Below are 24,472 nucleotides of genomic sequence, written 5' to 3'. Positions count from 1 at the left end.
GGTGGTGTTATTAATTGTGAGAGGGACATGTTGATCGGAATGTCTTTGGGACATGCATATAGAGATAGTTATTCAAATTTGGCACTTGAGAGTGGTGTGAGCAAGACATAGAGATTTTGTGAAGTATCCACATTTATATGATGAAAATAGCCACGGGAGTGGACCACATCATTCAAGTAAAGGGTTAGAAGGCAGTCAAGGAAAGAGCTGTGGGGCATACACAACAGCTGAGGTAGTCATAGCAAAGTGAGCCTATGAAGGAGACAAGTGAAATAGTCAGAAGTGAAGGAAATTGAATGGATGATTGACTCCAGATGAATGAATGATTGATTCCAGCTGAACTCTGAGAAAAACATGGTAAATAGTATTAAGGACTAGAGTTCTTTGGTTGGAAGTTCTAATACCTGATGTTTCATTTGTTTGATTTCATTACAAAACCCCCAAATGTTCATCACTTTACCTGCATTTTCTTTTCCCAGTCTCCCTGTCTCTTACTAATTATTTCAACCAGAAGTGATTTATAGTTTATGTTCCAGAACTGAAATTCTAGAGTTGATGTAATTGTTTTAGAGACTAGATTTTACATAAAGGGAATGGTTGTGAACTCAGAGATGTTATAATTTGCCCAAAGTCACATAGTAAATCTTGTTCTCCATCTAAAGGTTTATCTAAACTAATTAGAAGTAATGTAGGATTTTCATATGCTTTAATTGCCTTTCTAGAAATCTTCATTAACTCTGTACTACTTTTTTAAAAAAATTTATTTATGTTTTATTTATTTTTATTTTTGGCTGTGTTGTGTCTTCGTTGCTGCACGTGAGCTTTCTCTAGTTGCGGCGAGTGGGGGGCTACTCTTTGTTGTGGTGTGTGGGCTTCTCATTGTGGTGGCTTCTCTTGTTGCAGAGCACGGGCTCTAGGCGCATGGGCTTCAGTAGTTGTGGCACGTGGGCTCAGTAGTTGTGGCTCGTGGGCTCTAGAGTGCAGGCTCAGTAGTTGTGGCGCACGGGCTTAGTTGCTCCACGGCATGTGGGATCTTCCCAGACCAGGGCTCGAACCCATGTCCCCTGCATTGGCAGGCGGATTCTTAGCCACTGTGCCACCAGGGAAGCCCCTATACTACTTTTTGAAAGGGGTGTAACTGCACTTATTTTCTATTTTGGATGCAGTACTAACATGATTTTGTTAAATGGTACTGTAGAGGGCTTTCAGTTTAGTGATTAAATGGATTATCCCCAAAGTTTTTAATACTTTTTTCTCAAAATGGGCATATCTTTTGCTTTATTAATTATTGTAGTAGCACAAGCTTAGTTCCTTTAGCATCATTGTAAAATTCACTCTCTAGATTTCTGGGTTGCATGTCTCGTGACATTTCCCCACATCCTTTTTCTCCTTCACTTTTCTGCAGTGATTTTCATGTTAGTTATGCTGTCCATTGAGAGTGGCAATCTTTTATTAATCATTATATCCTATATCTCCTCTCTAGGAGTTAGCATGACAATTTTCACTCAGTAGATATTCCTTAAATAAGTAAAATTAAAAATATGCATATTGGGTATCCTAGTGATTAAGAATGCAGGCTGTAGGGACTGCCTGCCTGGGTTTGAATATTGCCTCTACCTCCTGCTAGCTGTATAACCTTAGGAAAGTTAATCTCTGTTTCTCTGCTTCAGTGTTCTCATCTGTAAAATGGGGATAATAATAGTACCTAATTTATGGGGTGGTTGTGAGAATAAAATATGCTAATCTGTATACAGCAAGTAGCGCACTTGGCGTATGGCAGATATTTTTAAATGTTTCTATTTTTAAGACTCTAACTTATAAATTCTTTCTCTACTTCTTCACTTTAATATGATATTTCTCAGCTTACTGTGTATCTTTATATAAAGTGTGTCTTTGAGCTCTGTAGTAACCCTCCAAAGTAAACATGGCAGAAATTATCCTTTTCCCATAGTTAGGCACCTGAGGCCCCGGGAGCTCTGCCGGGGGGCAGTGGAGCAGAGTTAAGAAGAGTGAATTTACAGTCAGAGGGATATGGGTTTGCGCCCTGGTTGTGCACCTTTTAACTTAGATCTTTGATAAACTGTTATCCTGTATAATAGAGAATAATCACAATACTTCACCAAAAAACAAAAAAGCAGTTTTGAGGTTTAAGTGTGAGATAATTCACAGGGAATGCTAACCAACACCCCTGATATAAATAGTCAATAAATATTAGCATTCTGTTTTCCATTTCTCCCAATTTTTTGTGTTCTTTGTTATACATTTAAAATCTAGATTATATAATGCTATCGACTGCGCTCTTTTATTTGTTAGCATTGACACACCAAGTAGTTTGTAAAATTTCTAAAACAGAGGTTTAATCTCATATGTTCTCTGTATCTTTAATATCTTTTTAATATACCTGAACTAGTAGCTAGAATGTCTTTAATAGATACATGACTTAATATTTTATTGCAGTGTTTCAAACTATGTTAGTCCCATTATTTGTACAAAATAGAAAGTAATACGTATTTAAAAAATATTTATGTAGGTTTCTTTTTAGACTCTAAGAAGTAGATTTTTTAAATAACAGAACCTTTGCCTTTTGTGGACTTCAGTCTTTCAATCAAATGGAGGAGATTTCTGGAGCACTCAGTGTTCCTATTTACATTAACTAATGATTGCTAAATTATTTTAAAATAGCAGGCTCTGCGATAAAACCTAAGCCTGCTGAAGATAAGGATGGTAATAATGCTGATATGTATAAACGAGGCTTTTTGTACTCATTGGTATGTGCTATATTCTTGCAGACATTTCTCTGGGAGCTATCTCCTTTCTGATATATGCAGTTCATTTACTCTACACTTTCAGTCCTAAATTTTAGTAATTGCAAAACATCTGAGGAGCATGAGGTGGAAAAACACACTCAAATGTGTTTTTACCATATCTTTGTGTTAGTAATTTTTTTGAAAAATATTGTACCTGTTATTAAAAAAATCTGTGATTTGCAATTTAATTCAAAGAATGCACTTAGAACTTGAAAAGTAATAGTATACAATTAAAGCTTTTCTTTTCTTTTCTTTTGAATTACAGAACAAGTTAAACTGGGTAAAATAGTGACTAATATTGATTCCGTGAGTAAAAAAATGGAGAAAGAGAAGCAACAGCACCATGCGAAGACCAGGTAATGTGTAATTGGCTAACTTATAGAAAACATACACTATTCTACTTTGCCAGTATTTGTTGACCAATTGTCATGGTTTCTCAAGTCTGTTAACACCCCATTCATGAGGCTAATTTATCCTTCTGCTTGAGTACCTCAAAGCATATTAATTATCAAAATTTTAGTTTTCAGTTCAATTAACTTTTGAACTGGAAGATGTCTGAATAGTTAAGCAAACCATCTGGGTTTTACAGTGCATAAGCTCAAATCCAATTTGTGGCTTTCTTGAGAAAAATGCCATATTTTATGATAATATTACGTAAGTTTGGTATTTTAATAATTCATCTGCAGCTATTATGGAGCAGAGTTGTTATAATTTTCTTTTTTAATATAATAATTTAAAGTTAGTACTTTTCTAACAGAAGGTGAGGGTGATCCTACTGAGCATAGTTTGAGGGCAGGAATTTTGAGCATTGCTTCTGCTTTCCAAAGGTGTCTGGAGATGGGTCAGTTACTTTTCTGAGTTATTCCACTAAATCACAGCATCATCTTTGGGGTAATGTTACAATTGTGTACATAATATTTGGCCCTAAAGCTACAGATAGAACCTCTAAAGGCCCTTCAGCACATTTTGTAGGAACATTTATACTTGTAGAATGTAAATACTGCTCTGTTAAAATGTATTTTTCAGTGGCTTGTCTTGTATTAATTCATTACATAACATGGTGAGAAATGTGGGGTAATTGGCACAGCTATAAATAATAGAAATTAGAGAAAATGTTGCTATGGCTGTAAAGAATGTCCTGGATCTTCCAACATTTATCCTGCAAACTGTGCTTAACACTACAAGTTTTATGCTCAGAAGTAACCACTTTCTTGGCTTAAAGTGTAATACGGTACTGGAATTTGGAAGAGTGGAGTATATGTACAGCTTTAATATTGAGGGTTTGGTTTTATCCATGGTAAGAGAAGATATTAATTAGGAAGGAAAATAAATGGTTGTATTGGAAATTTACTAGTTAAAAAAAATGTTCTTTTGCCTTTACTTAAGTTAACCTGAGACCCAGGTTGGTCTAGCAGAGTGTTACCTGCTAAAAGAGTAGTTAATATAGCAATTTAACCAAACACTTTAAAATTTCAGCTAAACTTTAAAACTAGAAAAGCTAACTGAACTGATGTTGAAAAACTACCATTTTCAGTATATTTAGATGGGGCTGTAATCCAAGGAAAAATAGTAATAATTTAGGGACAATTGGAGCACTCATTAATAATAAATCTGATCAGGTTTAATATCTTTCAGTATGTCTTTCTCAAGAGAGTTGAGTATTTCCCAAAGAATTGTTTCTTCAGCAACTGGTGAAAGATAAAGATCTCTTGACATCCTAACAATTCATATTTAATGAAAACAAATCCTGCTTAATGAGGAAGATCAACACCCTTTGAAATTAAGAGCAAGTACTTCAGTGACAGCCTGGGGTACATAGTGACTGAACTTCGATCCACCAAGGCTGCCATGTCTTTATTTATAGCTAACTTATGGCGGTAACTTGTTTCCTACCACAGCAGTTGGCTTCATTTCATAAATGTTAGAAGTGACTTAGCCATGAGGGTATAAGCAACAGAAAAGAAAATGGAATCAGTCAGGAAATCAGGTAGGGGGTTGTTAACAATGCAGGGAAGGCTTTCGGACTAATTAGCATGAACTGCCCAACTCTTTGTGAGACTCTGGAAAGGTTTCTGTTCAAGACAAATAGAACCCAGAGAGAGGAGTTGTACAGAAACGACTTATAATTTCCTAGAAGATGCTGTGGAAAACACTAATTTTTAAGGTGACACATAATATTTTTAGGTAGACCATAAAAATATTGACCCAACAAAAGAAATTTCCTTGGAAAATACATGAAGAAATATGATGGAATCTTATAAATGTATGTTTTTTTTCCTTTTCCCAAATTTCTCTATGTTTGACTTGCAAAGGAAAACAAAATTGAATACTTCTGCATTTTCAAGTTTAAGTTTAAGGAACTGAAGTTCTTCAATACACCTTTGAATTCTAACTTCAAAGATTAATTATCATACATTAAATACTCATTTTATTTCAATAATGATAAATGAGAGTGCATTCTAAATATTAATTTTCCATCAAGGAAATTTATTTATTATGCATTTATTTATTAGAGCTAATTTTTTAGTTGATAATATTTGGTACATTTGAAGGTATGACAACTGCATTTCTGTAAATGTGTTCTGTATTTCAGGCAAGTGAGCCTCAACTTCTTCCCCTAGTTTTGTGATCAGTGGGAGTTTCTTCTGTGTTACATAACAATTTGTATTTAGGTTATTCTGATCAATTTAATAACAGAATGAGGATATTATAAAATAATGATAGAATTCCTCATGGCATTTCACATTTGTGTTGAAACAACTCTGGTATTTCACCTTAATGTTTGCACAATATTTTGCTTAAGTGAACGAATTGTGGTCTACTTCTGTTAGAATCTTTCATTAATAGGGAATCATTGAAAAATGCAATTAATAGTTCTAATTTGGAGATTTAACTAATAGTTAACCAGGGACTAGTTATAAGGAAGCAAAGCAAACTACAACTATGTATCTTGATCCCATTCTTGATCATATAAATAAAATTCTAGAATTTCAAATGGAGTTTTGCAAAGCTTCCTGCATACTCAGACCTCTCATATTTTCCCTTGACAATATGATTTTGTCATATAAGGGGTACCTCAGTTCTTCGGCCAACTGCATAAACGTGACCACATGAGTGACAGCTAGACTAATGGATCCTATAAGTCACTCATTTATTTACTATTTATTGAACACCTACTATATGCCAGATATGAAACTCAAAAGCAGACAGTCACAGACTTTCTTCATAGACCCTAGTTTTTTGATGGGCAGCATGTTTTAAAATCCTAAAAATTTATGTAATATTTCTATAATATTTGAACTAGCAATTGCATTTCTAGGCCAAAATAATGACGTGCATCTTTGTACATTTACAAAGAAATATATTCACTATATGTTATCAAGTATAAAAAATAAGCTAAAAAGTTCATGTACATTTATGTACACCTAAACATAGAGAAGGTGTGGGGTATATTACACATGTTAATCATGACAAATGGAGTGAGTATAAAGTAGTAATAAGGCGCTTACTTAGTTCCTTAAATCCCACTGCCTGGATTCAAATCCTGGCTCCACCCATTTGTAGCTGGAGTAATCTGAACTATATACTACTTAACCCCTAAATCTCTTAGTCTCTTCCTTTATAAAATGGGTATAATAATAGTAAATATTTAGAGGCTTGTTGTGAGTATTAAATGCGGTAAAACACATAAAGGGCTTAGAATAGTGCTCAGCTCATAGGAAGCATTTAAGGCTTTGCAATTATTATTCATGTACTAGGGTAGTGAATTAGGAGTAATTTTTATTTTCTTACTTTTGCTTATTCACATTTTCTAAAGTTGCTACATGGTGCCTGTTTTTTTGATTCAGCTGACTTGGTTGAAGCTCTCCAAGTCATGATAAGAAAACATATTACTTAAAATCTCTTGCAAAACAGAAGAAATAGATATGATGCGTGTTGATTTTTCTGATTTTTATTAGAATTTTTCTTTCAGAAAGCAAATGTTCCTATGTTATCCCTGCTTAGATCCAGCAAAATTTGGTATTATTTTGTCTTCATTCAAAAATAAATATTTATGGAGGGCCTACCATGTGCCCCTTATTCTGCAGTGAGGGTCCTGAGGAGACAATAGTCATAGTTTCTGTCGATAGGAGATGAGGTTTTCTCTCCATGATTAGCATCTAATCCTGTAACATTAGTCTAGAAAGTTTGATTACTAGTAAATCACTCAAAGCTCTACCTTCATGTTTTGGAAACAGAATGGTGGACTCATTTTGTGCCTTCCCCATCATCAACCTTGGCTTGCACTTACGACCCATGACCTCCTCTTCCATGGGGCTTTTGAAAGAAAATGGTGAGTCACACTGCTTAAGTGTGGTAGCAACACAGTGACTTTCATTATTTTGTATTCATTTAAAATGCAAAGTCAAACAGCTAGTATTGAACAGTCGTTTCCTTTATATTTCATTTTGAATAATGTGTTACAAGATAGAGATTTCAGAAACAACCACTAATAACTAATTTTCAGCTCCTTTATTTGAACTTTAGAGATTGGATTTTTTTTAATGTGTGTAAATATTGAAGGTTTTAGGAAATTATAAGAATAAATTCTTATAATTTTAAACATCTCTCTATAGTTGAGTTTTTGTTGTTTTAAAAAAATATGTATTTCTTCAAAAGAAAATATAGGTGACCCTCTAATGTCCCTTAAGTGTGATTGAGCAACTCTCTGGAACTTGGTGAGCTATGTGATGACCTTGGGGGCTGTTGATTCAAATGAACTATTTTGTAGTTTTCCCTCTTTTTAACTTGTTACTCATGTTCTTGAGCTTCAAGATGTCATTAAGAGAAAACTCTTCTTGTAGAGTGGGACTTTGATTGATTTTGGAATACATTTTTGAAAATTTGCAGAATAAACTCCTCCTTGGGTTCTCAAGGCACTCTTGTTTAAAATTTCCTTTATCCATCTACAATTTACCAGCCTTTATTTGTTTGGATTATTATAGAAGGAATTTAAACATCAACTGGAGGCTCATCAAACACATTTTTATTAATCGAACCAATATTCATCCAAACTATTACTGTTTGTGAATATAATGTCAGAATCTTGAACACATACAATAGGTCTATTTAAAATTTTTGCTTGTTATATTTGTCCATAGCTTAAATTCTTTTAAGGCTTGATCAGCTAATTTGAAGCCCCAGGGTAGTAGAATAATGTGTGGGTCTCACTTGAGTCTAGCATTAAGTATGTATGTGAAGAGGTAAGTGCTGTCAAAAATTCCTCATATGGTATAGCATCCAGTAGGTGAAATAGTTTTAATAGATAACAGTCTTAAAATCTGATAACCCTAGGGACTTCCCTGGTGGTCCAGTGGTAAAGAATCTGCCTTCCAATGCAGGGGACACGGGTTTGGTCCCTGGTCGGGGAACTAAGATCCCACATGCTGTGGGGTGACTAAGCCCACGTGCCACAACTACTGAGCTCTTGTGCCTCAACTAGAGAGGCTGCGTGCTGCAAACTACAGAGCCCACATGCTCTGGAGCCCGTGCGCCACAACTAGAGAGAGAAAACCCACACGCTGCAACTAGAGAGAAGCCCGCCCGCTGCAACGAAGAGCCCACATGCCTCAACGAAATTCCTGCGTGCCACAAATAAGACCCGATGTAGCCAAAAATATAAATAAATAAATAAATAAATAAATAAATAAATAAATAAAATAAACAAATAAAATATTTAAAAAAAAAAACCCCGATGACCCTGAAAGCTGAGGTTTACAGCCCTTAACTACGACGTAGTGAAAGTTCTACTAATTGTGTGACATTTAGAGTTTATTCAGGATCATCCTAAGGGTTGATGAAAGCCTCTATTTTCAAATACCATCCACCTCAGGTAAATCACATGTGTCTTTCCCTTGTGGAGAAGCCTATTAGCCCATTGAAGTGTTTGATAATTCTCATGACTTTAGTTTGAAAGTAGATATGTGAGTCTTCTTTCTCTGTATGTGTGGAGCTTACTATACAGGAGCTTGACCACTGTTTGTTTAGTGCTAAAGATAAGATAGAAGACCTTTCTTCTAAAATATTTGTTGAGAGAATCCCAGTTACTAGCTATAGATTATTGTGAAATTGTGAGTGGAAGGCTGGCACCTACATGATATGTTTTGAGATTTGCTAAAGGTTCTAGCTGTGCAAAAATGTTCTGCTGAAATATCTGAAATATTTACTAATAGAACTATAGCTTCATGAAAGCTAAAGAATTCATATACTTATCACAGTGACTGGCACATATTGGGCATTAATAAACATTTGTTAAATGAATGTATGAATGAATGAAGATAAATTGAAAGGAGAATCCACTCAAATGGAATATACTTCTGTATGTATCTATGTGTCTGTTTCTACACAGTAAGCTAAAACTTGATAACTGATAAAAGAAAAAAGAATTTGGGAAAATAAAATACAATAATAGCAGCAGTGAATATAAACATGTAAAAGAATAACACTGGACACTATCTTTTTATAGTTCTTGTTTATGCTGATTATATGTAGACTGCACAGATACCATAAAAATAAGTAAAATGTTATGCAGTGTACTTTACATGATTTAAAACCAAATTGTTGGGCAGATTATTAGTTTTATGATGTAAGTCTCTCAATACTCATAAACCTCATGGGAAATTTAAAGTTAAACAGGCTAAAAGGATAAAAAATGGCAGTAAAAATCATTATTTCCAAATGCTACAGGGTAGCTATTCTTTTTTCCTTAAAATGGAAGGTATTTTTAATCAAATAAGAATGGGAATTTCATCACTGCTTTGTTGTATGTGAGGTTTTTGTTTTATTTTGTTTTGTTTTAAGCTAAACTGCTCTTTTATAATTGCAACATTTTTAAAAATAAGGGCAGAAATATCTGAGGGTCTGTGGCCAGAAACTTATTTTATGTAAGCTACTAGTAAAATGTGAAAAATGTTGATTTTCTTTTTGAATAACCTAGGTGTGGTCCTGGCTTTGTGTCTTGGGTGAAGAAATAATGAATATATTTTTTATGCTTGCTAATTTTTTAGTTCATTTTAAGGCTATAGTCTAAAAATTTGTACAACAAAGCCTTTTCTCCACATATATTATTGTAACTCTGTTTAGTAAGTTACAGCTTCACTGAATGTCTGAAACAGCCACTGAGGTCTGTTTAATAACAGAATGTTGCTTAAATTGTGAGAGAATATAGATCTTGTGGTTTTCTCTGGGGTGTTTGGTAATTTACTGGGCTCTTAAAGTTGCCCAATTTTTTTTTAGGATAAATAAATTATTCTTATTAAAGGAAAAAGGAAAGGAAATTAGAACATAGGAATTAAGACAAAGTCGTGATTTCTATCCATTTGACATATAGTATATAATAATAATATATTTATAATATTATATATGTAAATGTATGTACCTTATACTGCTTGAAGCCTTGCCTTTTAAGGCAGTATAGCACAGTGATTAAGAGTGAAGGCACTGGAGTTATTGTAGTTACTCTAATGAGGTTAGAATTCTGACCCTGACAGTTTCTAGCTGGGAAACCTCATTCAAGTTAATCACTCTGTGACTCAGTTTCCTCATTGGTTAAATTGGGAATAATAACAATACCTACCTAAAGTTTTTTTGATAATGCTTGTAAAGTGTATAACATACATCCTAGTGCTTAATAAATTGAGCTGTAATTCTTAGCTACAGTTCCCTTGATATACATAGTAAAGCATGATAGACTTGAAAAGGCTTTGACCTCCTAAAGGGCGTATTACTAGAAGCACAAGACACACCTCATTACAACATTGCCTTACACTATCAAAGCACTGAACTCAGGAAGTGAGGTTTATGGTTATTGTGTAAACACAATCATGGCAGCCTTTCCTGGATTCAACTATTTTTGCCATTGTCATTGTTCGCATCCTGTTCTAGACCTTGACTCTTCCTGTTTGCCCTCCTATTTCAGTGAATTTGGAAGGTCATTTATTTTTAAATTAATTAATTAATTAATTAATTTTTGGCTGTGTTGGGTCTTCGTTTCTGTGCGAGGGCTTTTTCTAGTTGCGGCAAGCAGGGGCCACTCTTCATCGCGGTGCGCGGGCCTCTCACTATCGTGGCCTCTCTTGGTGCGGAGCACAGGCTCCAGACGTGCAGGCTCAGTAGTTGTGGCTCACGGGCCTAGTTGCTCTGCGGCATGTGGGATCTTCCCAGACCAGGGCTCGAACCCGTGTCCCCTGCATTAGCAGGCAGATTCTCAACCACTGCGCCACCAAGGAAGCCCTGGAAGGTCATTCTTAAAATGATATTCCTCAAGCACCCCTTTCACTGGTGATTTTTCTCCCCATCTTTATGATTCTAAGGGAATAGGCCCATGGTAGAAACTCTTTAGCAGACTTTTTCAAAGAGAGTTCTAGGAAGGTGACCATGTGTCAAAGAAGCCCACGTTGCTCTCCCTAAGAACCAGTTCTTTGTGTGACCTGGTGCAGATCCTTTCAGTTCTCTGGCATCCTCAAGGAAAGAATGAAACTGCCCTCAAAGAAAGGGATGAAAGGTTAGAAAATGTCCTTTTCCTGTATGGCTGCTTCTCAGATATTAAAACCTCTCTACATAATCATTGGCAGGAGAGAAGAGGACCAATCCCCCCAGACTCTGCTCTTGGCAAGATTTCTTACCTCTCCCTACTTGCTAGGTTCACAGCCTTGAGACCCTCAGGATGAATCTTATTAAATATGTCCTTTAACTCTGTCTACATTAGTCTCCACAAGACACCAAGGACTTCCAGGTCACCTCTTGTCATCAAAACCCCACTATCTATATAATTCTGTATGTCTTTCTTTTCTGACTTTATCCCTCACCCTTCCCACCTCTGAAACCTATTTACTGTTCTCCTTGAACTGCTAGCCAGTAGCCAGCAAAAATCCTGAATCCTTAACCTCTTCTAAGTGTTCTCTTCACCTTCTTGGTCTAGTTGAAATCTGTGCTCTGTCCGCAACCCTCAGGACATTTATTTCTCTGCTGCTCTCTTAAGAGGTGATGGTCTTCTCTCTCTCTCATGCTTCATGTCTCTGGGACTAGAGATGGGGAGGTGACCTCCTTATTCCTCATGCTGTTTCTAGACCATTCTCCCTCCCTCGTTGCTAAATCTCCCAGCTTTGAATATCATGTCATCAAATGATATCCTTCATTACCTCTCCTTCCTACTGTAATCTATTGATTTGTATCCATTCTCTCATATCCTAAAGAATTTAGCCTCTGGATCCTTGTAACTTTCACTAGCTCTAGTCTTGTAATAACTCTTTGTGATTTTGGTATCCAAATAAATAAGCTCTCTAACTCATTGGCTTCTTGATTCCTTGAGCTCTTCTCCTCCAATGAGTTTGGTGCCTGTCATACTATATACATATATATATATATACATATACACACACATATACACACATATATATATATATTTTTTTTTTCTCTGAGAGTTATGGCCTAGAGACCTTTGAAATAGTTCCAAAATCTCATTTTGAAGAGCATCACCAGTCAACCAGACTACCTTCTAAACTCCAACATTTTTTTTAACTCCCACTGGGTATCTGGGGGCCCCCAATGTTCATAGGCCTGGAGATTAATTTTTGAATTTTTTCTCGAGCTATACTCATTCTCCTGGTAATTTTATCTAATCCATAGCTTTAACTACCATTTACATGCAGATGACTCCAAATTTATATCTCCAGCCTGGTCATTCTCCTCAATTCCAGCTCACATTCAAATGGTTAATCAACATTTCTGCCTGGGTTTTTATTAGGCATTTCGAACTTAACATGCCTGACTCAGGAACTTTGTACATGTTGTTTTCTGCCTAGAAAGCTCTTTACCTTAGACGTCACAGCATCACTCCATTACCAGTTCTGGGCTTTGTCCAGATGGCTTCAGATCAGTGAAGCCATCCCTGACCAGCCTGTTATAGTAGCAACTATACCCCCCACCCAGCCCCATTTACCAATCCTGCCTTATTTTGATCTCTAACACTTAAGTCCTCAGGACATATTGCCTATTTTACTTATCTGGTTTTGTCTACTCCTGCTAGAATATAATCTCCATGAATGCAGATAGTTTTGACTAATTAATTCATTAATAAATCCCTTGGACCCAGAATCATTCCTGGAACATAGGAAGTGCTCACTATATTTTGTTGGTTGAATGAAGATACTGCTATTTTATTTTCTAAAAGAGTGGTAACAATTTTCATGTTTATTTTTTCTATTCAATGAGGAAAGTTATCTAATTTATCAGAATAAATATTTTCACTAATGGAGCTCAAATATGTTGTTGTCATTTTGAATAAAAAAAATTACAGCTAGAAAAAATACAGCTGTGTGTGTGTGTGTGTGTGTGTGTGTGTGTGTGCGCACATGTTTCTGAGCATATCGTGAACAACCATGTAAGGAAAGACTTCTGGGTACAGAACACCTAAAATTGCTAGTTAAATATTAAAAAAATAACTTTAGTAACCTGGCTGAACTGCCAGGAAAGGACAAAAATAATAAAAGCAGAAAATATAAGAAAGCCTGATTCCGTAGGGGTTTAATGTTCCTTAGAGTAATTTGTTTTTTAGGTCTCATACTTATTCCTGGTGGCCTAGAACTTTCCTAGTTTAAAAAAACAAACAAACTGGCATCACTTTTCTCTGTCTTCCTGTCTGTCTATCTATCTATCTATCTACGTATCTATCATCATTTATTGTACATGCATGTATTTGTTGTCTGGACTCAGGTATCTAGAATTAGATTAATAGAAATTATTGTTTCATGATGCATTATCATCACTTGTCCATGAATTGCCCTCTTTAATTTATTTTTTGTATTATTTAGTATTATCATGAACACAAATAAAATCATCCCTTAGCCCAAAAACTATAATATTGACAGAAACTATCTACTGTGTGCCTCTTGCAAATTCTATCCCTATGCTTCCACCCCAGATTTGGAGGAATTCTGTTACACTGTTGGTACTAATCCTTTGTTAATTATATTGTAGCTAGTCTTTTCACTTTATCTAAGGTGTCTTTGATAAATAATATTGATTTAAATACAGTAAAATTTAGCAAAAATCTTATCCTCTCCAGGATAATAAAAGGGCTATGAAGCACTTTAGATTTGCTCTTCCTCCGTTTTGAATTTCTTACTATCATTTTCCATTATTTCAATTTTCTCTTTTTTTAAACTTTAATCCCACAAGCCATGCCATAATTATTATTAATTATTAAAGATAATGTTTATTTAGATATACCTGCCTCCAGGTAGATTAAGAATTGAGAAAAACAGACATTTTTAGAATGAAATACAGATGGACATGAAATATCCTTCCTTTTATTTAGGCCTTCTTAGAACTGTCTCAATAATATTTTATAATATTCTGCATTTTTAAAAAAGATTTATTTGATGTTTTTGATGCTATTTTAAATGGTGTCTAAAATTTTATTTTATCCCCATCCCCTTTTCTGGAATATAGAAATACAGTTGATCTTTTTGCACGGACCTTATATCTTTATGGCTTTTATAAATTAACTTAAGACTTCTAGTAGTTTATCTGGTTTATATGTTGATCATTTTAGACTTTCTATATACACAATCATGTTGTCCATGAATAAGGACAGTTTTTGTTCTTTGCTTCCTATTCTAGAGCTTTTATTTATTTTTTCTTACCTTATTGTGGTAGTGAACACCTCCTACACTATGTAAAATAGAAGTGGTGAGAAGCTTTCTTGTCTCATTTCCTATCTCAGAAGGAATTATTATATATGTTAGCATTAAGTATAATATATTGTGTTTGTTATAGACTCTCCTTATTATACTAAAAAGTTCCTAGGTTGCTAAGAGTTTATCATGAATCGATGTACTTTATCAAATGATTTTCTTTTTATCTCTTAAGATGATTGTATGATTTCTCTCATTTGTTCTTTTTTTTAAATAAATTTATTTATTTTATTTATTTATTTTTGGCTGTGTTGGGTCTTTGTTGCTGCGCGCAGGCTTTCTCTAGTTGCGGTGAGCGGGGGCTACTCTTTGTTGCGGTGTGTCGGCTTCTCATTGTGGTGGCTTCTCTTGTTGCAGAGCACAGGCTCTAGGCCCGCGGGCTTCAGCATTTGTGGTACGCGGACTCAGTAGTTGTGGCTCACGGGCTCTAGAGTGCAGGCTCAGTAGTTGTGGCGCACGGGCCTAGTTGCTCCATGGCATGTGGGATCTTCCCAGACCAGGGCTCGAACCCGTGTCCCCTGCACTGGCAGGTGGATTCTTAACCACTGCACCACCAGGGAAGCCCCTCATTTGTTCTTTTAATGTAGTGAATTATACTCATTGGTTTTCAGATGTTAAACTAATCTTCAACCCTGGAATAAACCTAATATGAATTCAATTTGCTAATATTCTTTTGAGGGTTTTTTCATTTTATTGAAGGAGAAATGACCTGTAATTTTGCTTGTTTTCATCTTCTTTCAGTTTTAGTAAGTTATGTTTATAATGATATTCTAAATTGTCAAAAGTATTGCCATAAAGTTGTCCACAGTAACGTTTGTACTGATGTCTTCTTTTTAATTTTTGATATTAATTATTTAGGCGCTCTCTCTCTCTCTCTCTCTCTCTCTCTCTCTCTCTCTCTCTCTCTTCCCCCCTCTCCCCCTCCCTCCCCCTCCTCCTTCCTCCCTGTTTCTCTTTGGTCAGTTTTGCTAAAGTCAGTCAACTTTATTTTTTTCTTTTTTATTTAAACCAAATTTTTAGCTTTGTCAAATTTCTCTATAGTACACTGCTGTCTATTTCATGAATTTCTGTTAATTGCTATATTTTCCTGATCTTCATGCTGTGGTCAGCTCTGACTGAGCACCTTGAGACCCTAATATTTGTTATTTGGTTTTACTTCAGCATTTACTCATAACAGTGAACACTTTCTAAATTCTGTTATATATGGTATTGTTATCTAATAAGTGTGATGCAATCTTCTCTCAGTAAAATGGATGAGTTTTTTGAGGACATCAGTCCTTCTTTAAAAATAGCCGATAGAAAGTGGAAGACACATGAGATCTCAAAAAATGTTTTATAAATAGTCCTCGTTCCCCTGTGAAGATCGCTTAAAGTGAAACCCTCGCAATTAGACTCATATTAAGATCAATAGCAAATTTTTAGTTTTCATTTCTTTTTGTTATAAAAATACATATAATCATATTAAAGAACATTTGGAGAAAAGAAAAAACTTGTCCATTAGTGCCACCACCCTCTCCATGATTATCAACTTGGTTTATTTCCTTCCAATTTTGTTCCCTTTGCATCTTCTTAAAACCTAGTGGCTATGCAAATTTTGATTTTTTTTCTAATTAAGTCTAATAATTTCCTTTCATTAATTGGATATAAATGTCCATTTCATTTTTTCCCAGTGATTGTAAGAGAATTCTCCTCCACGTACCTGGGTAGCAAACTCTCCAGCTTCTTCACCTGCCTGCCCCTCCAGGGCTTACTCAGTGTACTAGTTAGCTTGGGCTGCCACAACAAAATACTATGCACTCAGTGGCTTAAACAACAGACGTATTTTCTCACAGTTCCGGAGGCTGGAGGTCTGAGATCAGGGTGCCAGCATGATGGGGTTCTAATGGGAGCTCTCTTCCTGACTTGCAGCCTTGTAGCTGTTTTCTCACCTGGCCTTTCCTCAAACCATATATTCAAAGAGAGAGAAGTCTCTGGTCTTTTCCTATCCACTAATCCCATCATGAGGGCCACACACTTATGATCTCATCTAAACCTAATTATCTCCCAAACATGCCATGTCCGAATACCGTCTCATTGGTGGGCAGGACTTCAACACATAGGTTTTGTGGGGACACAGTTCAGTTCATGGCACTCAGTATCAGAGGAGGAAAAGACATGTTCTTTGTTTCTGCCTTCTGACACTGTGTGAAGGCAGCTGAAGGAAGAAAGGGAGGGAGGGAGGGAGGGAGTCTCAACTCATTTCGGAAGTGGAAAATAGACTTTTTAAAGTAACAAAATCTAAGATAGTAAAATCTCTAAATAGATTGTTTTATGCAGGTTTCCACTATATCACAACAGGTGGAGTGGGAGGTAGTTGATGCTTGTCTTGTGTACATTTATTTATTTATTTATTTTATTGAAGTATAGTTAATTCACAATGTTGCGTTAGTTTCCAGTGATTCAGTTATACAAATATATATATATATACACACACACACACACACATATATTCTTTTTCAGATTCTTTTTCATTATAGGTTATTATAAGATATTGAATGTAGTTCCCTGTGCTATACAGTAGGTCCTTGTTGTTTACCTATTTTATATATAGTCCTGTGTATATGTTAATCCCAAACTCCTAATTTATACCACCCCCACCCCACTATCCCCTTTGGTAACCACAAGTTTTTCTATGTCTGTGAGTTGCCTTGTGTACATTTAGACTGTTGATATTTGCCCTTTTAATTCTGTCCTTACCTATCCCCAAATTCTACTGTAATCATTAAGTACCTTCTCATAAATACTTTCATTTATTAGTGCAATTTCAGTTATTATTTTATACCAAGGTGATTACAAAAGTGATTTGAAAAAGTGAAATTTAAGATATTTAAAATATTTTTATTATTTTTGCCACAGTGGCCACTCAAAATATTAACTGAAGGATAGGTATTTATAATAAAATAATAGAACAAATTTCTTTTTAATATAATAATATACTAGTAATAAGTTTCTTTTTTTATGTTATCTCCTTGGTTCTGATGGGATTTTCAGGAATGGCCAGTCTGACTTTTCTCATCTTTCAGATGAAGAAACTAAATATCAAGAAGCTTGCAACTAGCTCAAATCTCACCAGTATCAGGCTTCTGATTCTCAGTTCTTGTTCCATTTTATTGTTTTGCTTTATAGATGTTCATATCGTCTTATATGTAGCAATGAATATTTTGTTCTATAACTCTAAAATTAGGATATTTTAAAGCTGTATTTCAAGGCAGAACAGAATGATTCAATATACGATGAGCTTATAAAATGACTATTTCGTGGTACATTTAATGTTATGAACTGAAAGCTCGTGTAAATTTGTATGATTTTTGAATCAGTTTTAGTCCATCTGATCCCATACAGTCTAAATTGTGTGTTTCTTACTACTCTACATATTTTTTTAAATTGCATTTTCAGTCAGTCTTAAAAGTTCATCAATGATGTTACTGCATCTGCCTTTATATTGAATAATAAATTGGTTTGTATTGCTTTTTCAGTATGTAACAATATAATAGGAAAGATAGCTGTCTTATATGATTCCCCACTGCTCATGTTAACAGACATTTCATAAAAGTACAAGTGTGTTATTGTCTGAAAACACAACTTGCCTCATCTTTTTTAGGAAAATGTGAAAAATATTTTTAATGTACCAAATTTTAAACAACCAAAATTTTTCATGCTGGGAGAATGCATGCTATGATATTAAAAGTGTTCAGGAAATCTCTAAGAGATACTTGTGGGGTGTAAAAACTGTTTTCGATCCATTACAAGCATGCTTGTGTCTTGAATCCAGGTATTTCTCTGTTCACCATATGCTCTGTCAGGAAAAGAAGAATGAATACGCTTTAGCTAATTTTAGGCCAATTTTTAAAATCTCAAGAGAGATTGGATATATAGTCAATAAATATTGATGGTGGGAGGAAGATGTATTCCACAGTGAATTACATATATTTCTTATTCAAACAATCTCAAAATATAGTCGATTCAAATATGAAATTTCTTATTCAAAATAATCTTGAAATTTTAAAATTTTATAATTTTAAAATTACAGATAAGCAATTCATTTATATATCCTGAAGTAAGATTGAGAATATCTTTTGGCCAGTGATGTACAGTAGAAATAAAATTTGAGAAACACTTATAATTTACAATTTTCTAGTAGCCACATTAAACAAGTAAAGAGAAGCAGATGAGAGAAATTTTAAACACACTTTTATTTAACCTAAAGCATATATACAAAATTTATCATTTCAATATGTAATCAGTATGAAAAATTATTAACATATTTAACATCCTTTTTTTCTTTATTACTAAGTCTTTGAAATCTTGTGCATAATTTAACACACTGTACATCTCAATTTATACTAGCCACATTTCAAGTGCTCATGGGCACATTGTTACCATACTGACAGCACAGCCTTGGATTCGGGGCTGCACCAGATCTCGGTCACTCATTTCTGTGATAATGCTTGGCACATAGTAAATGGACAGTAAATGTTTTAAACAAGAGAAAAAGGAAGCAACGAAAGGTAATAGGATAAATTTGTAGTCAGATAGAGCCATGTGTATACCCACTTACTAGCCAGATGCCCTTGGTTTGGGTATTTACTCTTCCTAACCTCTGTGTCCTTTTGTAGGACTGAGATATTTGTATCTGCCTTTCAGAATTATTGTGAAAGTGTTGAAGTATCATAAGCTGAGCACCTGGTTAGTTCCCTTTCATCCCATTTCTTTTCCGAAATCTGAATTAAGTCACATATTAGATGACTTAATCTATTTGTATCCACTTTTATTAGATCTTATTGATTACCCCACCAAACACAGTACTTTTTTTCAGTTACATGTGAGTGGAAAGGAAGAAGAAGCTAGAATCAGAGAGTAGGAGGTTCTTGGCATCAAAAGTGGAGCCAAGGACAACTACGTTCAGTTGCTTAGCATGCTGTGGAATTAATTGCCTGTCATCTTAATTATAAATAATTTATGAAACAGCCTTTAAAACACGGAGGCCTACATTTAGATATAGGAACAATTCTGGTAAATCAGTTTCAGCCTGATAGCCAATTTAAAACATTAATGACACCATCACTTCAGATCTTCTCACTTCCCTTCTGCTCAGGCCTGACCCAGGGCCCCGGGACTTGCAGAAGGAAATAGAAGGCCTCACACACATGCGTACACAATATAACCTACAGGCAGAAATGAACAGAAAACATTATATGTATGTTGTGGGGCTGGCTTCATGGGTATGCGACCCTTCAGTCACATAGGACTCCACCCTCAGAGGGGGTAAGTGCTTGGGGCTTAATGCTCTGTGGTTGCCATTGTGAAATTCTTAATAATTTTACCTTTAAAATTGTGGTTTGTGAGTGAGTCTGATAGGATAATAGAACATGCACTGGAAGCTTGGAGCCTTGGTTCCCAGTTGGTTCCACCTCCCGGCCCCTTCTCTGTCCACGGGGATGGGGTCTTGACCACCCACTTCCAGGTTCCAGCCCAGTGACTGCAGCCACCCTCTGCCCCGGATGCGGGTCTGGATGCAGGAGCAAGAAAGGTCCCATGGGTGTACGCAGCCCGCACACCTATGTGGGTCTGTGCTTGCCCAGCCAGTGCCCTCATGCTCAAGGGAGCACATTAAATAGCAAATAAAACCACACCATGACAGACTGAGAGAGACCGCTGAATAAATGAAAACCTGGTATGATGTGATGAAGAATTACCCAGTTACACAGTTAATCCTGTGTAAGCACTATGCAGCTCATAAAATAGAACACTGTCAGTGCCCAGTAGTCACCCCTCCCCCACCATTTCTCTTCCCACTAAGAACACTCTTATTCACCCCTCAGAGTTAACCACTAGCTTTAGTTTTGTGTTAATAGTGTCTGTGCTTTTCTCTCTAGTTCTACCATTCAGAGTGATGGTGAATTATTTGTACATATTTTTTAAATTTATGTAAATTAAATCATACTGCATGTATTTTCTGTGACTTACCTGTTTTGGTCCACATTACTTATAAAATTTGTCCATGCTGCTAAATATTACTGTAGTTTGTTATTTCCACTGCTGTACAGTATACCATTTTAGGAATATATCATGAACTTTTCAGTCTATTCTTGATGCACGTTGAGCTGTTTTCACTTTAGGACTGTTATGAACCATACTGTGTATGTCTCCTGGTGCACATGTATAAGACTTTCTCTAGGGTTTATACCAAGGAGAGAATTTTCTGGTTCATGGTTTATGTATACCTTCAACTTCTCAATAATGTCAAACTATATTACAAGATTAGTACTAATTCACACTTACACTTGCAAAGAATGAATATTCCCATTGTTTCTCAACCTCTTCAGGTCTTAGAATTGTTAAACACCTAAATTTGTGCCAATCAGTTGGGATTCAGTGTTTTAAAAATTGTTTACTTTAATTTGCAATTCTCTGATTTTTTATGAGATTGAGCATTCTTAACATATGCTTCTTGGCCATGTGGATTTCCTCTTTTAAAAAATCTTGTTTAGTTGCTTCTTTTCCAATTTTCCTTTGAGTGTCTTTCTTATTAAGTAGTAAAAACTCTCTGTAAAATTTTATAAACTGCAACTTTGTCAGTTGCATGTGTTGAAAAAATTTCTCCAGCTCCATGGTTTGTCCTTTTTTTTTTTAACATCTTTATTGGAGTATAATTGCTTTACGATGGTGTGTTAGTTTCTGCTTTACATGGTTTGTCTTTATATACTCTTTTATGATATATCTTGATAAGTAGAAATTGAAAATTATCAATGTTTCCATTATGACTATTTCTTTTTGTATCTTGTCTTTAAAATGTGAAATTCTTTGCTACCTAAGGATCATTGAATTAGTGTCCATTATTATCTTCTAAATTATTTATTGCTTTTATGTATATATTTAGGTTTTTAAGCATATTGGAGGTGATTTTTACGCAAGGTGTGAGAGAAGGATCGAGTTTTATTCCCTCCTCATTCTTCCCCACTCCCCTGTCATAGAGACACTCAATTGTCCTAGAAATGTTTACTGAGAAATCCCTTCATTACCTAGTGGTCTTCAGGGCCACCTCTGCCATATAAATGTCCACGTATGCATAGGTATGTTTCTGTGCTCTTTTTCTGTTCCATCAATCTGTTTGTCTAGCCTTGGAAGAGTACTACTACACTCTCCTAATTACCATATATTTATAATAAATCTTTTGCCTAATTTTCTAGTTGTTTGTGACAGGAGGTCAATTCCCATAGCAGTTAATATTTCATAAGTAGAAGACATATTTTCTTTATACATAACTATGACTCCCTCCCATGAACAATAATAGAATTTGTATGTATCTATTTATTCTTCCCTCCTTTCTCTTTAACCCACCACCAGATTTTGTTAGATACGTGTTTTTCTCTTACTCTATACCTTATACTTTAAATATACCTCTTTTTGATCATGCAGTTTACTAATTCCAAATGATACTTTTCCCCCTTGACTATAAATGTTGTTGAAATCGGCTACTCACATCATTTACCAACTTCTTTTCCCTCTTAAAATTTCAGTTAGTTATTTATTAGTTGTGTCATCTAGGCTAGGATAAAAATCTTATGTCACACTCATTTTTCTTGAGTAATTTGTAGACATTTCTCCACTGTCTTTTAGCTTGGGGCTTTGCTTCTCATAGGTGTATTGTTCTTTTGGCCTGGCTATTCAAAAGATTCTTTAATTCTGCATTCTAATAATGTTTCTGAGATATGTTTTGATAAGCATCAAACTGAGACAGTTTTTTTTCCTGATATAAAGTATGTCCTTCAATTTGAAGATCCTAATTTTATTTTATTTTGGTAATTGCTCCTGAAACTATGTCCTCAATATATTTTTATTCTATTATTTTGTTCTTTTTTCTTCCTTTGCCTATTCCCTATGTGTATCATTTTCTTGTAATTCTTTTAAAGTCTTTCTTTATTGTTTTTCACGTTGTTCTCTTCTATCAATCCTGTTTTCAGTGTTCCATAGTCAGTCTTCATTTCTCTTTTTTAAAAAATTCAATTTACCTAAACAAAAAACAAAAACAGTTCACCCATTTCTTCCACCCTCCATCACCTGCCTCTGGCAGCCACAAATCTATTCTCTATATCTGTGAGCTTAGCATATATATACATAAACATATATGTATTCATAGATTCCACATATAAGAGACATCATACAGTATTTCTCCTTCTCTGTCTGACTTATTTCACTTAGTATAATGCCCCTGAGGACATAGGTCTTCATTTCTGCAAATGATTTTATTTCTTTCCATCAGCTCACATGGTTATTTCTATTGTCTGACCATATCTTTCTTCAGCTTTTACATTCCTTTGCAGTGGGGGTAGTTATTTAATAGAAACAATTACCTTTTTCTCCCTCCGAAAACCTTAGGCAATATGTTTGGTCAGAATGTTTACATTGTTTGTGGCAATATTTTTCATCCCTTTTGTTCCCCCTGGAAACATTTTTCTTGTGGTATTTATCCATCATATTTTTTAGCATCTTTTCCATTTTATTTGTTTCTGCAGTATTTTTTGTATACCTTTTATGCTAGTCCCTTTTTTTTTTTTCATTACTCACATTGTGGTGAGTTCTTCCTGTACCAGCCACTTGTAGGGGTTTTGGAGGTTTGTGTATGTCAGGGGTCAGAGCAGTTTTCCAGGTTAATGGGAGATACCACCAATGACACAGGTCCCTGTTTGTACATGAGTTCCTTTAGCCTCTACTTTCCGCTCAGCCATTCTGTGCCCACTCTGAGGGACAGCTCACATTGCTGACTGTCTCTTGTTACCCCCACAACAAGGAGGTTGAGTCCTGAAAACATGCCTCATCCCTGTGTGATTCCTCATTCAGCCCCCTTTCCTGACTTCTTGAGACCTTGTAAGAACGTGGTCCACGGTGCTTCTGCTGTCAGAATAAGCACCTCAGTTCCGTTTTTCTGAAGGGATTTGCTCCTCGGGTTGTGGCTACTTGTTGTAGCGAGCTATTCTCTGCATTGTCTGAGATCTGCAACCATGGGCATCTTTAACCGCCCTTTCTTCCACTCTCGTTTAACTTTCATGTATATTTGGAAGCTCTTTCTCGGATAATGTGCTTCCGAGTTGTGGATGTCTTCTCATTTCATCTCAGGAATTTGCTTTTCTGATTTTTTCATTTTTATTATTATTTTTGGACTATCTCTAAGAGAAGAAGGGGCAAAGACTATATTTTTAACCCAAATTTACAAATGAAAAGGCATGATAATATTTTGAGTAACTAAAGCAAATGCCAAGAAGCAAGCCTCCCTGAAAGATCTGCAGTTCATACATTAATGTTCAACACAAAGCTCTTATTATTACCTATCTGTACTTTTATGTTAAATGATAGTCTTATAATTTCTTCAGAAGTTACCGATAAGGTGTAAAATTAAACATAACATTTTAATAGGGTGTATTAATTTGTTAGGACTGCCATAACAAACTACCATGAACTGAGTGGTTTAAAACAACAGAAATTTATTCTCTCACAGTTCTGGAGGCTACAAGTTCAAACCCAAAGTGTTGGCAGGGCCATGCTCCCTCTGAAGCCTCTGGGGGGGACCCTTTCTTGTCTGTTCCAGCTTCTGATAGTTCCAGGCATTCCTTGGCTTGTGGCAGCATGACTCCAATCTCTGCTGCTGACTTCACATAGCTCTCTTCTACTAGGTCTGTGTGTCTCTCCTCTTCTCATAAGGACATGAGTCATACTGGATTTAAGGGCCCACTCTACTCCAGTATGACATCATCTTAATTTAACTAATCATGTCTGCAATGACCCTATTTCGAAAAAGATGACATTCTGAGGTATTGGTGTTTAGGACTTCAACATTTCTTTTTGGAGGACACAATTTAACCCATAACATATGGTGTAGTATCTTTTGGTAGA

At 35.4% G+C, this 24,472-nt stretch overlaps 1 protein-coding gene across 1 annotated transcript in view; it reads left to right on the top strand.

Annotated features, from left to right (window-relative positions):
• The window catches only part of IQCM (IQ motif containing M), a 484,997-nt gene that overhangs the window by 171,605 nt on the left and 288,920 nt on the right, over positions 1 to 24,472 (top strand). The window contains exons 6-7 of the mRNA XM_082389028.1: positions 3,073 to 3,163; positions 7,046 to 7,140. Of these exons, the coding sequence (XP_082245154.1) occupies positions 3,073 to 3,163; positions 7,046 to 7,140 (186 nt within the window). The remainder of the gene's footprint in view (positions 1 to 3,072; positions 3,164 to 7,045; positions 7,141 to 24,472) is intronic.

The sequence above is a fragment of the Balaenoptera borealis genome (assembly GCF_965194805.1).
Source record: "Balaenoptera borealis genome assembly, chromosome: 4".
Lineage (NCBI taxonomy): Eukaryota > Metazoa > Chordata > Mammalia > Artiodactyla > Balaenopteridae > Balaenoptera > Balaenoptera borealis.
Note: the sequence above shows the minus strand (reverse complement) of the source record. Positions and strands in the feature narration are given on the sequence as shown.